Genomic DNA, 15,686 nt, shown 5'->3' on the forward strand with positions numbered 1-15,686 from the left:
TCGAGCGCAAGATGACGAGGACGGGGGAAGAACCTATCACCCTTTGGGTTGAGATGAAAGATGTTCGGAAGGAGAAGTATCTTCCCCTCTTTTATTGCAACAAACTCTTGGATCAGTAGCACCCCTTTAGCTAGCGATCCATGCTTGTGGTTGATTACATCACTAAGTTTGATGGGTATATGATGCGATGTAACATCTAGGAGGACCCATTAGTCACCCTTTCCAGATTTATGATGGGCCTCAGATCTGAGCTTTAGCGGGAGCTTATTCCTCATGTCGTTGATACCCTTAAGCATGCCTATTAGGTGGTGCAAGAGTTAGAGCAGTACATGAAATCGCAGTTCACGAGGCAATTTGACTCCCGCGAGTACAATGTTAAGGCTAATCCCTAGGGGACCAAGCCTAACTTTGGGAGTCAGTCCTGGGCCCCAGCTGGTGTGCAACCTAACCCTAGGGATACTAAGGTTCAAGGGTCTGTACCAGCTTGTGAAGAGGAGGTAGTTGTTTCTCAGGTTTGTACCAGCTTGGGTGATCAGATAGTGTTGTTCCAAACATTCAGGAGGGATCTGTTGATGAAGAAATTACAGAATACATTAGCCTGTTGGAATGTTTAAAGAGCTGCTCCCTCAGGCTAGGAGAAAGGGACGAATGGTGGTAGATCATCGAAAGGAATGGAGCATTCTCCCTAAGGTTCTATTTTTTTTGTTATTGGGGAATTCCCATGGACATGCTTATGCTCCTAACCTGTTTGTGTGGCATAACTGGGTCCTCCAAGGGTTGTCATCTTCAGTTGGTTAGTTTGAAATTTGAGTGAACAAAATTCTCACCATAGATAACTCAAGGAAGAGAGACATGATTATAACCTACATTTGTATCTTATGCATGCAGAATATGGAGACGGAGGACAAACTATTCGTGCATTATTAGTTCACAGAATATTTTGTATAAAATCCTTGTCTCTTTGGGGTGAATGGGTGATACCTAGGGTTTCCATCACTTCTCCAAATGTGGCGTGGTGCTTGATGGAGAAACAGGGAGACACATCTTAGGAGACTCTTTCTTAATGGTCACTGGTCAATTTTAAGAAAGTAAAAAGGAGATCGGGAGACATCTTTGTTAGAGGTCTCTTGTCAGTTTGGAAGAAACACAGTAAAAAACCTTAAGGAGTAGTTCGGAACAGGTTGCAATTGTTTTTAGAAGGGGAAGGGGAGGGCTCCGAGCTGGGATTTGGGGATTATTGGTGGCCAAATCTAAGGGAGCATATAGGAGAAACATGGGACTCTGATCCATTGAAGAATCTAAGATAATCTCTCATCATCTGTTCATGTACTTTTGATTTTATGATTTACATTTTGGCTCCTTGACATTATTAGTGGAATTTTGGATACTCTTCCAAAGAGAAAAGGATATTCAATTTTGACTTGATTGAATTCCTTCTTTTTACTTTAATATTGAGATGGAAATGAGACCCTAAACCTGCTTTGCCTTTAATTTCGGGATCTAGTCCTTTCACCTTGAGCAGATGAGGCTGAAGATTTTGCGATCTCAATGCCTTGTGAAAGAATATGTCATTCTTTTAAGGTGCGTAGTTCTACACTGAAGCTCAACTTATTAAAGAGAAGCCTAAGCCATATCGTAGAGAAAGGCGATCTTCTTGTGGGGATAATGCTTTTGGATCCCACTCCCACTTCGAACTTGCGTTCCTGCTCTCATTTTGTAGATGTCTTGACTCGAGTACCTGCTAACAAATTGAAATAGGGACTAAGATGCTTCCCCGCTCCCATGTTTGAATCTATTGCTATTTTCCTCTTGCTATGTAACTTGAATTAAATGCAAGGGAAGAGGCAGGCTCGCTGTTGAGGAAAAGGAAAATGGCCTTGTTGGAGAGAGACTTCAGTGTAAAGATTTCTTTGTTGAGTGCTTGGATCTTCAAGGAATTTTAATTTTTGTAAATGCTTTGTATTGTTGCAGAAAACTAACGTCATTGAGAAATGGTAGAAGCCTGAAAATGTTTGTTGATATTGTATGCAAAGAGAAATTATGGCCATCAATAGAAATTTACTCTCTCTCTCTCTCTATTAAATTTCTTTCAACTTTTGTGCAGATTCCCTTGTCTTCTGTGAATGAGGACCTTCAGAGCGTGCTTTCCAGTAAAAGGCGTGTGATTGCTCTGAATAAGAAGGATCTTGCCAATCCAAATATCATGCATGTAAGCAGTGGTTTGAGTGACCTGTATCATAAATCATTATGTCAACAGTGATCTTTTTGAAATCTTATTATTCTATTACCTTCATGAATATACCGAAAGCTAAAATGTACTTTCTGCATTCAATATGAACCATGATGGTTAGGTATTTTTATTGATTTTGTGGAAAAATATGAATTTGTTAAATTATTTTCCTTGGCAGTGATGACAATCTCTTCAGATCAAACAAGCATATTTCATGGATGTTCAAATAAACATTGTTGTATGTCTCTCTCACACATGCAGAGGGAGGGAAGGAGAGAGGGCCCAAAAAGACGAGTCTTCCTTACTGGCAACATTGATTTTTCCATGCTCCTAGAAGTGGTGGATTCCACGTCATCGACCTATTAGTCTGAATTTATTTCTCATTTAAATTGTTCAGTCAATGATTGGTTTTAGTTTCATCTAATTAGGAACTTAATGTGTGTTTGAATTGTTCAGTTAGTTGGTCCTTGGCCCAAGGAGTTGGAGCTGGTTTTAAGTAAGGATAAGATTGGCTTACTAAAGATCTAGAGGATCCATAGTTGTAGTTGAATGTCTGCAAAAGTGTGAACTCCAGTCTGTAGTGACATAGGTTTGATAGGAAGCTGAATTGATCAGGTTTGGAGCTGTCTAGGTGGTTATAGATATGGTTTTTATGAGAGGAGTTTTATATTTTTATTAGAGATGGTATCCACTCACTGTGGTTTTACTGCTTTATTGTTAACAGCAGAATGAAAAGATGTATCTATCCCCAACGGTGGGTTAAATAATGGCTCAATTCACATAATTATTTCATTTTCATAAAATTGTGTAACGACATTGTAGCAATTGTTATTGCTTCTTATGCCTGGATTTTCAACTATTGTTTCTCCAGTGACTATCTTATTTTTCTGTCTTCTCTCTACTTCTAGTCTGGATTGGCCCATGTGAGACTGAGACACGACACTTATTTTCATTTGTTTGGCCAATAGACTGCATTGAAGAATCTGTTTTTTCCACCTTGATGAAACTCTCTATTCATTTTCTTTACTAATAAATAAATGCCTAAAAACTAGGTCAAAGCTTAGTTGCAATATCCTTCTACGAGGTTCTACTCCTGCTTTGAACTCACATTCCCAAGCTGACTCTCTAGGTGTTTCACTTGCAAACATTTTAAAACAGGTCCCCTTCCACACCCAAATCTGCCCCTCTATTTCTACTAATTTCAAATTTTTTTTTTTAAATAAAAAAAATTTCGTTTTTCATTTTTTATCATTATAATTTTTTTTTAATAAAGAGAAAAGAAGAAATACAAGGATGTTAAAACCAACGGTTTCAGTATCAATATCAATGCTTATGTATGGCACCCTTGGGATACGCAAACATACCAGTATTGCATGGGAAATATTGCATGTTTCGGAAACCCTTGGGATACGCAAACATAGCAGTATTGCATGGGAAATATCGCATGTTTCGGAAATGTATTGCTGTCTTTGGGAAACATTGGGAAATGATTGAATTTTTCAATGAATCTTAAGGAGACGTCAGAAGAGGCATATAAGCTTCCTTTGCATATGGTATTAAACTATGCACTGTTTGAAAGTAGTGATGCAATTATATAAACAAGTGTTCATATAATTCATAAATCGTGTAATTCAGTTAGCATAACATGAACAATATAAAAAAACCAAAACAGATGCAAAAGCACATTTGTGCCACTGTATCCCACCAAGATTCCCCCAAAAAGATCCCTGGAAAATGAGTTTTTTTATTTTTCACAACACGCTGCCTCAATATCCATTTTTTAAAAGATGCCAATTCCATTAATGATTGCAAAACGTCATTACAGTAGCAATTATGGAAGGTGACCCCCTATCGTCACTCCACAACATTACATAGTTGCAAACAAGATTACAACGCAATGTTTGGGCTCGCAGCCTCGTTGCCTTTTCATTAAAAAATCACTAAATCCTTTTCACCTCTCACTGATACAGTAGAGGATCCAGAAAATTCAGGAGTCTCTATGACCCATCCCAATACTAGGATGATAATAGCGTATGACATAGCCATGATTGATTTAGCTTTGTACCTAAATATTCTTTCATTCCTTTCTATATTCCCCAAATGATTCTGTATGGAATCAGGCCCCAAACTCTCTTACCTCTCTCCAAAAACAGACCTGAGGTCCTTCCAGCTATGATCTCTTCCTGAGAACTCTGCATCGCCTAGCTGATCTTGAATTGCACCTAAAGACATGGTCCCATACACTCCTTGCAGCCTGGCTGTGTAAGAATGAGTGATCCACTGATTCCTCACCTTGTTTGCACATCATACACATATTAACCATCACAAATGAGGTACCATGCTAGATTCTCTTTGAAGATGCCTTGATACCTTTAGATTGTCCACCATAAGAATTTTATTGGCAATGGCTAACCATGCAAAGGCTTGAACCCTAGGGAAAATGGGGGCTCTCCAGTCTCCGGTCTTTGGCACTTGAGTGCTTTTGCTCTCCCAATTCACATAGCTTACTATAAAATGTCTTTGTAGCGGATTGACCACTTCCCCATTTCCAATATCTAGAGTCCTTGTTTGAGGTCTCAATACTAGCCTAAACGGGGATACACATTAACGCAGCAAACTCACTGGTTTCTTCCTCATTTAAATTTCTTCGCAGCAATACGCTCCACACCATATACGCCCTCAAAATGTCAAAGCACTCTCACACCTTCACTTCTTTATCCAACTCAATCGAGTACAAAGAGGGGAATGCGTACTCGAATTTCGAATCTCCGATCCATATATCCTTCCAGAATCTAATTCTAGAACCACCATCTGCCAAGAATCTACATCCTTCTTTTATTAACCTTCCTACTCTCTTTGGGATTTTGCTTCCACCTTGGTCTGACCCCCTACCTATTCGGTTTATAATCTTCCACACCAATGAACCTGTTGAGCTCATTGCCTTATTAGGAAACCACTCTCTTCCCCCTAGTTGCCGTACTTTCTATATATAACTTCTCTCCACAATGCATCCTTCTTATCTCCGAACCTCCACCACCACTTTACTAGGAGAGCCCAACTCTTCTTCTTGATTCTTCCTAACCCAATCCCCTTCACATTTCAGCTTTTGAACTTCTTCCCAATTTACGAAATGAAATTTATGCCCTTGTTCTGACCTTCCCAAAAGAAATCTCTTCAGATATTTTCAATTTTTTTCACTACCTTGCTTGGAAATTTCGTAAAGAGACAAGTAGTAAACTGGTAGATTTGACAGGGTAGCTTTGATTAGGCAAATTCTGCGCCCAAGATAGATAAGATTTCTTCCATTTAGCTAATCTTTTCTCTGTCCTATCTAGAACCAGATCCCAATAGTGCTATTGAGGCCCTTACTAAGTGTTGCTTGATTGTGGAATTCCTTCATGAAGCTCGTAAAGTCTTCTTTAATGATTTCCCAACATTCTTGAAAGAACGTGAGGATGTATAGTCGCTTGTAAAACTCTACAATTGCATCTCTTATTGTAGACAAATCATCCTCAACAACTTCATCTTGAACATGGATTCTATAAAACCTGATTCACCCTTCTTCCATTTGCTATTCTATGATGGAATACTATGTTCTTATACCCCTCCTTTTGTAAGGCTCGTACCTTGGTATTCTCACCCATTCATAAAAAAACAACCGTCCAATTAACTACTCACTACTAGATGAAGATATTTAACTGTTCACGTCGATTTTGGACCACTCGATTATAGTAAACCAACTATTAGGTATCTATATCCGCTCGTTTACACATTAAATCAAGATTCAGATCCATTCATCTTGTTTGTCACCTATGAATATGCTTAACTTACCGTCAAAACAACAATCTAAGTAACTTGTACACACGAACAATCACTTGAACCTAATAGTATACGTGCCTTATATAAGGATCACCCCAAAAATCCACTTTGTGCTTATCCATTTACAAAATTGACTGTACAATAATCTGTTTACATGATCAGGTTTCTAACTATACAATTACTTTAATTTTTGTCCATTATCTGACCGTCTATCGTACTCATATCGGCCAAACAGGCTACCCAAACATCAAAATAAACCGATCATTTTGAAACACATGGTGTACAAATCATAGCCACTGGTTATTTTGCATATGGGATGTGCACACATGTTACTTTAAATTACAGGTACACCTAAACCTTTAAAAATGCACTCTTGTTCATTATAGACACCTCAGGTTTCAAATAAGCCCTAATAAGAACATTTTCACAGGTAAAACATGCCAGCAGACAACTGTCGGGTCAGATTGAGCTACGGTATGCGACCAGAATAATCCCCGAATTACCACGAATTATCATTTGCTTCGGTTCGCCCGAGCTTGTCAAAAATGTATCTCTTCCAGGCTCAGGTTTGGAAGGCTAAAGCTTGCTCAAATCTTATCATTTTACCCTCACGTGTCCCTTTCAAATCTGTCTATTTAAGGGGATTTTCTGCACTTGGATACAGAGGCAGAGAGAGAAAAGTTAAGTAAGAAAGATGGTTAGCAGAGTTAGAAAAGTTTAGTGGAGAAGCTTGACGATCCAAGCTGTCAAACCGTTCAACCGTCTGTTAAGTGTTCTCCCTTCATGTGGTGGCCCACTCACTAGAGTGGGACTTCCTTTCTTTGTCGTTGCAATATTATGGGCCCCACAAATAAGCCACGCTATGAGATGGCGTGCCCCGCACGCTGTTGGCCGTGTGTACCACCTTTAATGGCCCACCATGACATTTATTTTTCCCTTTTACTAATATATCACACAGACCTAGATGATGGGAAGACACCTGGCTGGCCCAGACCGATGAATGGATGGGGTGGACTGTTTCTATGTCAAAATGGCTGAGCCAATACTCTTTTTACACAGAAACGGCTGGGCTTCAGCTGTTTCTGCTAAAAACCGGTTGGGCCTTAGTTGTTTTCGTGTAAAATCATTTTTGCACATTAGCAAGGACCCCACTCGTGGGACCCACCATGGTGTATATGTTTTATACATACCATCCATCCATTTTGCTAGGTGATTTTTAGGCCATGGGACCAAAAGTTGAGGAAGACCCAGATCTTAGGTGGGCTACACCACACAAGTCAGTGGATACAGTGATGTCCACCATTAGAATCTTTCTAGGGCATGACGATGTTTATTTTTCCATCTAAACCTACCGCTCCTAGGGCTCTTTAAGCTCGCCATGGGCTGGCTTACCTAATGGACAGACTAGATTGTCCAAGGTAGGCCTCACCTAACCAGTAATTGAAAAAAACAAATATATATATATATATATATATATATATATATATATATATATATATATATATATATATATATATATATATATATATATATATATATAGAAAGGGAAAGTAGATCGCCCCTGGAACAAGACAGCGTCCAGAGGATTGCCTATCAGCGTAAGGGCGGAGAACAGGTGGGACCCACCTTGATGTGTAATTTGCTAGATCATTTTAGGCCATGGGCCCAAAAATGAGACATCCTAATCTCAGATGGACCACACCACAATAAACAGTGAGATTGAACGTCTACCCTTGAAACCTTCCTTACCCCACTTGATGTTTATATGATATAATATTATGTTATATATAATACTCTATAATATCATATGTATATTATTAGGTTTTCTAATATAATATTATATATTATATGTTATATAATATAGTATAATATTTTTATATGAAGGAAACGAAGAGAGGATGTACGTCCAATCCCCGACCTTTTTGCAAAGGGGCCATGGGACCCACTGTGGTATATATGTTCTATCTAAGCCGTCCATCCGTCTGGCCAGATCATTTTAGGTCTTTGCCCCACTTATGAGGTAGATAGGTGTTTTAGACCCACCCATCCACCTGTTAGCCTTTGTGGATCCCACCATAAGAAGCAGGAGTGATAGTGACGCACACCATTGAAATCTTTCTAGGACCACAAACGTGTCCGTGACAAATGGACTGCACATTTGTTTTGATAGGTCTAGGGTCCACCATGATTTCTGTGTATGTGAGGTGGCCCTGATGCAGGGACATGTGATAACCTAACCCTAGATGCATATATAATCAGGTTAAAGAATATTCAAATAAATACACCAATTAACTAACTGTTTCTAATTAAAGCGATTAGGTAAATCTCAACACAAAGATAAGGTTATTCCGTCAGGATCATGCTCCTTAGCATAAGATCACGTAAACAGTAAAAAGGGAGGATCTCGGGATATAAGGATATCCTAGATCTAGCATAATCAGTCCACGGGTAAGCTCGAATCTGATTCCACTGACTAACCATCTCTCTTTTCCGTTCGAACTAGAAAGGGGTATCCAAAGAGAAACGAAAGGGGTGAAGGATGAGAGGTTCGAGATGAAGAAAGTATAGGTCCTTTGTCATCAAAAGAAAAGGAGGAGGATGTTCTTACCTTTTCCAGCACCTCAAAGATCTTAGAAAGAGGGAAACCCGAAATCGAGGTAGAATCCTCAACACCCAAGGGCTAATCCTGAAACCCTAATCTCTTGAATAAAGATGAAGAAAATAAATGAATTCTTATTAATTCAATATTAATGAAAATAGGGTTTCTCACAACGTATATAGAAGCTATGGAAAAAGTAAAAGTGCACTAAAACTCTTAGAAACAAGAAAATAACAAAAATACGAAAAATAAAGAAAGTTGCAATAAAGCCCCTAAAGCAAGAAAAATAACAAAAAAGTCTAAAATTAAAACACCCATGTGGTAAGGTGTGAAATCCGATCCATGGATATATGGTTGGGGTGAACACCCATGTGGTAGGGTGTGAAATCCGACCCATGGATCTATGGTTGGGGTGCAGTCATGCCACTCCTGCACTCTTAGCACGTTAGAAAGTGCGTTCGATGGACCCTTCGTCCATTCACATCAACTTCTCCGCTCTGGTACTCTGTTGGTGACGCCTCCTCCTCTGGTACACTCCAAAGGGCGCACCACTGATGTCCGCATCAGACCCACTGGATAGTGGGGTCCACGATTTGTGGGTTATTGACATTGTCCAGGGCTGGCTGGAACGCACCGTGATGTATGTATTTTATGCACAACGGTTCGTCTATCTTAGCATATTATTTCAGGGCAGGGGCCACCCGAATGTACGTGTTTTATTCATGCCATCCATCTGTTGTGATAGATCATTTTAGACCATGAAACCACCTTGATGAATATGTTGTACCTATGCTATACATCTGTGTTACTAGCCTATTTTATGTGTACAGGCCAAAGTTGTGGCCGATGCAAGTCTTAAGTCAACCATGCCACATGGATATTTAAATTTCTAGTAGGACTGCCATTCAGGTCCTCTTAATCTCTTTATATTGGATTGTTTAATGCTAATTATCACGTGTTGTGCACTTACATTGTATATATGAACGAGAATACGTATATATGTGCCATGATTGGTAATATGCTAGTATACCTGGCTCGAAAATGGTTAACACTGATAATATGCCTAGTGTAATGCATACCATGCCCATTCATATGCTCACAACATTTGAATTATCTCTGATATTATCTTTATCTCGAGCTCAGCGATACCGATAACACTGGTAGCGATACCGATAATGCAGGTAGTATCAGAAATTCCAGGTATTAGCAATGTATCGCTAAGTATTGCCAATGTATCAATATCTCTAATTTAATCATCAATATTTTCAACTATGTAAATTCTAGGTGTTGCTTGTATTGCAAATGCATCAATATCGCCAATGTATCGGATGCTTGTATCATAAGTGTATTGACGATATTTCAATAATATCGCCAATATCATCAGAGCTTTGTTTATTAGAAAAAAATTATTATTATTATTATTTTTTTCACGGGCACTTGGTTGTATGTAGTGTTCAATTTGTCATTGATAATATTAATAATATTTCGATATTATCAATATCGCAACACGCGCGATACTGAGACCACAATCTTTCGTTTCCTTTCCAATTGTTAATGATTTCTTGGTGAAATATCATGTGTTGTTGATATTTTGCAATATCGATGGATGTCTAGATGGAAGGTTGGATGGTTAAATAGGTAGGATGGGATGGATGGACTGATTTCTTACAACAACACATGCTTTTAAGGCCCAATTAAATGGAAACTTGTTATGTATGCATTCTTTTTGCATTTTTTTTTAAAATTTTAATTTCTAAATATGCAAATATGTACATTTTAACATCTCTTGAAGTTTTGCTAAAAATTCCACCGTTTTCCCCATGTTTTCCTGCATTTTCGGTTATTAGCGATCATATCAGCGATATCAATACTATTTCCATATCCGTGGCCAACAAAACTCGTAGCGATACCGATACTTTGAACACTAATGCTCATACGCATCATGTGTATGCCTGACTATAGATGTGAATGTATCATAACGTACACCCGGCCAAGGGGTTGTGGGTGGTACTCATATCATGGATTAGATTGCTTGATGCAAGGCTTGCATTATATACCCGACGACTCATTGGGGACCCGTAGTCGCTCGCATGATTATCATATGATTGGTGCATGACTTGAATAGTGTGGATAATGCATGATGCATTATGTATGTCACGATTACATCTACACACCAGTAGCATCTGGATCGTAACATATACCCTAACGACATCAGGGTTGTGCCATTGCGGCTTGTCGTGGCTGACAGACGAGTTTATGGACAACAACTTCACAACCCGCGATAACTCCTTCAGAAAAACTTAATGAATTTTATGCCATAACACCGGGTTTCCCGGTCCAGTGCACAGTGAGTGCATTCACTTCGCATGCGCACACACTTTAGAGTGGGGTCCACAATGATGTTTTTGGTGAATCCACTCTGTTCATCTAATTCTACGGGTCGTATTAGGATGCCCGACTAGAGATGAGGTGGATCCAAAGCTTAGGTGGGCCCCACAACATAATTTGGGTCCTATTTGCGGATTCCCATCAATCTGACGGTCGGATCATTTCTCGATCTGATCACTGATCTTTCTAAACGTCCTTAAGCTAATATGGATAGACTTTAACGATTGCTTTCACAATTTGGTGTCTATGTCGTGTAATTGAGTGTCAAATCATACCACATTAAGTTGTGGACTCGATAAATGGCGGATCTCATAATTCGGGCTTCTAATTTTAAGTGGATGATTAAATTTAACTATCAAGGGAATTGACATCCTAAAGTAAGTTTCCGTAATGATGTAATGGTCCATCTTAATGATCAATCGGATGGAAAGCTCAATTTATGGGTGAATTCTACTCCCTACGGTCAGATTAAACTAGAATGTAGATGGAGTGTCCACGGGGCTTCTCCCCAAGGATCGATGGTTGGATGATTTGATTAAAGTGAAACAGATGATCCTTTGGGTCCCTTAGGATCCCACGATTATGAATGCATGGGTAGGCCCTCAGGTCGAGAGTTAGTTCACGTTACTTACAAGTAGATTGTTTCTAAGCGATTGACTTATGGTCTTAGGGCCTCTTAGAGAAGTCTAAATGGAATTGATCTACCTGATAAAAAATTAAATGGTTGTGTTAATGTGAATTTTAAGTAGGTACGATACATTTTGGATTTAATGGTGGATCTTGTGAGTTTGGTCCTGAATCTAGTAGTGTGCGGTTGAAATATGCATATTATAAATGATTAGACAATGTGCGCTCCCACACACATACGTACTTAGATGGTAACACCCGAGTATCAAAAAGTACGAGGTGTTACAGCATATGCCATGATGGCATATGTGATCCACTCCATCCAATACTGCATATGCACTTATGTGATTGCATTTGACAACAAAGCTTCCCACTAAGTTTTCCTTTAAGAGGGATACCCCTCCACTATTTGACATGTGTCCATAATAATTGCACTGGGGTCCGAATAAATTAATTGGGAAGGGTGATGCAGGATCGATGCATGAACTAAATAACATGTGAGATAAAGTAGCCGAATTAAGATATTTAACAAAAAAGCACAAACATTGCTATAATCATCACAAATATCATGAAAATCAAAAGAACATCATAACACAAGATCATTATATAAAAAGAAATTAAGATCTAATGGATGTAGGGACACCCAATTAGCATAGGGTATAGTCTATTTCAAAATAGAAAACCTAATACAACCTAGGGTGAAAATTATGGTTTGGGTAATTTGGGAAAGTAGCAAAATTAGGAATTTTAGGTTTAGGTTTAGAGTTTCGGGGATGGAAGAAAAGGGTTTTGATATGATGATGATGGGAAACCAAAAAAAGGGACAAGGTGGGATTCACACACGTGGCCTTACGGTCGCACATGTGGTATGGGGTGGATGGGTTTAGATCGGTTAGAGTTTGGATTGTGGATGGGTATGAGAAAGTTGAGTTTGGGAGAAGACGAAGATCTGTGATAGGAGAATGAAGAATATGAAGAAAATACCTGGATGGGGGAGAAGAGAAGATGGTGTGGGGATAGATGGAGACCTTGCACATCTGTTGATGAAGATTTCGCACCAATCTCCCTTCCAAATCGCATGAAGATGGAAGAAGAAAGTAAGAGTTTTCTCTCTCTCTCTCTCTTTAATTTTTTTTTTTAATTTTTTAATCACGAAATCTAATGGGAGAGAGGTCAAACACCCCCCCCCCCCCCGATTTTTATAGATCTAAGAAGTTTCAAAAATTACAATAATGCCCTTATCTTGTGAATCTTAACGAAAATAGCCATGATGTAAATAAAATCAACCAAAACACTCATAATGTGTTCAAATGTAAAATAATCAAAAAGTAAATCCTAAAAGACGATAAAGTCTAAAACTGATGTGGAAGATCAACGATCAATGGCTCGATCATGTGATCCGATGGCTCGATTGTCGCGTCCCTCCAATCCAATGGTCTGGATCACTCTATAAAGCAACCCATGTGCATCTTCCCAGTGTGGGGTCTTCCAGATGCTCGCACATGCACATGAGGTCTTCAGCATGATCACTGATATCGCCTAGCCACAGGGAAATCGGTGTGGCCCGCCTCCTCCTCGGATACATACGCAAGGGTGTACGTGAAGTGATGTCCTCATCAAGGAGTCTCGTGCTGCCACCCAATGTCAAGCTGTCTCCCTTTTCCTTTTGACAGTTTACTCTTGCAAAACAACATTAAGTAAACCACCATACTAGCATACTTAATGTACTACATCCATAAATACTAAGGGTAATTAACCGCCGATCAAAATGAAAATTTTGGAAAGAAAATTATTTTTAATAATTTCTAATTAATAAATAAATTACTTTTCCAATCAATCCACAAACTACCATGAATTTGTAGATCAACCTCCAACATCTTCAATTTCATCATTCCATACTCTAATTGGAATTGAAGTGAGTGAATTGGGGAAATTTTGGATTTCCCCAAATTTGGCTCGTTTTCCCCAACTCCCCAAATTAGAGTGTATATGATGATATTTTCATCAAACACTCCTAAATGTTCTCAAATTGGGGCCACTTAATTGCTAACCAGAGTGGAATTTTTGAAAAAATAATAAATTTTAATATTTTAAGTAAAAAATTATTTTTTTCTCCGAAAAATCACCAAACCATTATGAAATTGTAGATCAACCTCTAACATGTTTGATTTCATGTTTTTATACTTAGATTGGAATTTAATTGGGTAAAATTGGGGAAATTTCGAATTTCCTCAAATCTCCCCAATTTGGCTCATTTTCCTAAAATTGCCAAATTAGAGTGTATATTGTGATATTTGCATCAAACACTCCAAAAAACTCTCAAATTGGGGCCAAGTAACTTTTGATCAAAGTGGAATTTTTGAAAAAATATTTATTATTATTTTTAATATTTTAATTAAAAAAGCATATAATTTTTTTTAATAAAAAATACCAAACCACCATCAATCTCTAGGTCAGCCTCCAACAGGTTTGATTTCATGTTTTTATACTCAGATTGCAATTTAATTGGGTCAAATAGGGGAAATTTTGAATTTTCCTAAATTTCTCCAATTTGGCTCTTTTTTTTTTCCAAATCTTTAAATCCATGATTTTGCATGCAAAGATTTCAAATTTATTCCCATTGATTACAATTGATTTACATGAAATAAATCGAATCAAAACAAAAAAATCACCATTAGAAAATGGCCCCAAACCGAGTGTGATCTTGACTGCGGAAAAAAAAAAAAAAAAAAACAGTTTTTCTTCGAAGGGTTTGCATGGGAGTGGTCGAAATCAGATGAGGGGAGAATTTAGGAGTGGAAGAAAGCAGAAAAATAATGATTTTTGGGATTTTTTTTTTTTGGAGTGTGCTGTCGGCTATCCATGGTATCACGAAGTATTTATGGTATCGACATACCAGAAAACTTTATAAAGGGACTCATTCAATATATTGATATATATTGCAATATCGCGGATAACTTGCGATATTATGTGATTTTTTTAAACATCGGATCATTGTATTAAGAAAAGGCCGCAGCCAAAATATACAAATGTACAAAGATAAACCAAAAGGATATTACAACTCGTGTCAATTATAAAGAAAACAAGCTTCAGCCTTTGATGCTAACGCCCATTCCATCACCTGTGCTATTTTGTGATGTTATCGCTGACATCTGGAAAAACTGTAACTTCGCCCTTGAATCTTATCGCTGCCATGTGATACTAATACTATTGACTGATATCGATACTGAAAACCTTGATTGGAAGTACCAAGGAGTTCTATAATTCCTGAGTTGTTTTGCACAAGGCACCTGTGACACTGATAATATTGGCAGATATTATCAATACTGGAAACACCGATTACAACAAGACCTCCAATCTCTTGTCTAAAACGAAAAAGATGCCCTTGTGAAATTTTAAAATTATGAACTTACCGTGTTTTTGAGAACTATCATCATAACTGATGAAAACAGGCCCCATCCTTGTCCCAGGGCCATACTCCACCATGGCTATACTCATGGGTGATTATTCTCTCACATGTGATTATTCTCAAGAGCATGATAAGTGCATCATTTTAAAAATCTACAAGGGAATTTTCGTCATCTTCGAAGAGGAAGTGGATGGCCATTAGGGTTTTTGATGGAATGTGGCTCCCTCAAAGCACCCTTAAAATGAGGGAGTTTATAGCTAAAGTAAAGCAAATGGCGCTTTTTTTTTTAAATAAAAAATAAAATCCAATTAGGCAATGATACAGGTGGTGTACTGGTGTTATCCAGGAAGCACTTTCCGTTAGTATTTAGAACGAGTCACCTTGGCGTATGTTATTTGCACAGAGAATAATTCAGAATAAATCTATTCCCCTTGAAGAGGATTCATCCTGCAAGAAATAATCACTTGGCTGCCCAGCCACACAGTTGGCCCATATGGCTTTAAAATGGTCATCCATTTGTACGAGGACACGGACTTTGTAAAACCAACCCTGTTACTTCCATACTTATAGTTGCTAAAGAGGCTCTTCAGCTTAATGCATCCACAAACTGCTTG

At 38.3% G+C, this 15,686-nt stretch overlaps 1 protein-coding gene across 4 annotated transcripts in view; it reads left to right on the forward strand.

Annotated features, from left to right (window-relative positions):
• LOC131230232 (short integuments 2, mitochondrial) overlaps positions 1 to 15,686 on the forward strand; it is a 115,473-nt gene that overhangs the window by 5,574 nt on the left and 94,213 nt on the right. For 3 of the 4 annotated variants that reach the window (XM_058226060.1, XM_058226063.1, XM_058226061.1), the window contains exon 2: positions 2,105 to 2,209. The exons of the other annotated variant lie outside the window; for it this stretch is intronic. In XM_058226060.1, the coding sequence (XP_058082043.1) occupies positions 2,105 to 2,209 (105 nt within the window). The remainder of the gene's footprint in view (positions 1 to 2,104; positions 2,210 to 15,686) is intronic. 4 annotated transcript variants of the gene reach the window in all.

The sequence above is a fragment of the Magnolia sinica genome, chromosome 17 (assembly GCF_029962835.1).
Source record: "Magnolia sinica isolate HGM2019 chromosome 17, MsV1, whole genome shotgun sequence".
Classification (NCBI taxonomy): Eukaryota; Viridiplantae; Streptophyta; class Magnoliopsida; order Magnoliales; family Magnoliaceae; genus Magnolia; species Magnolia sinica.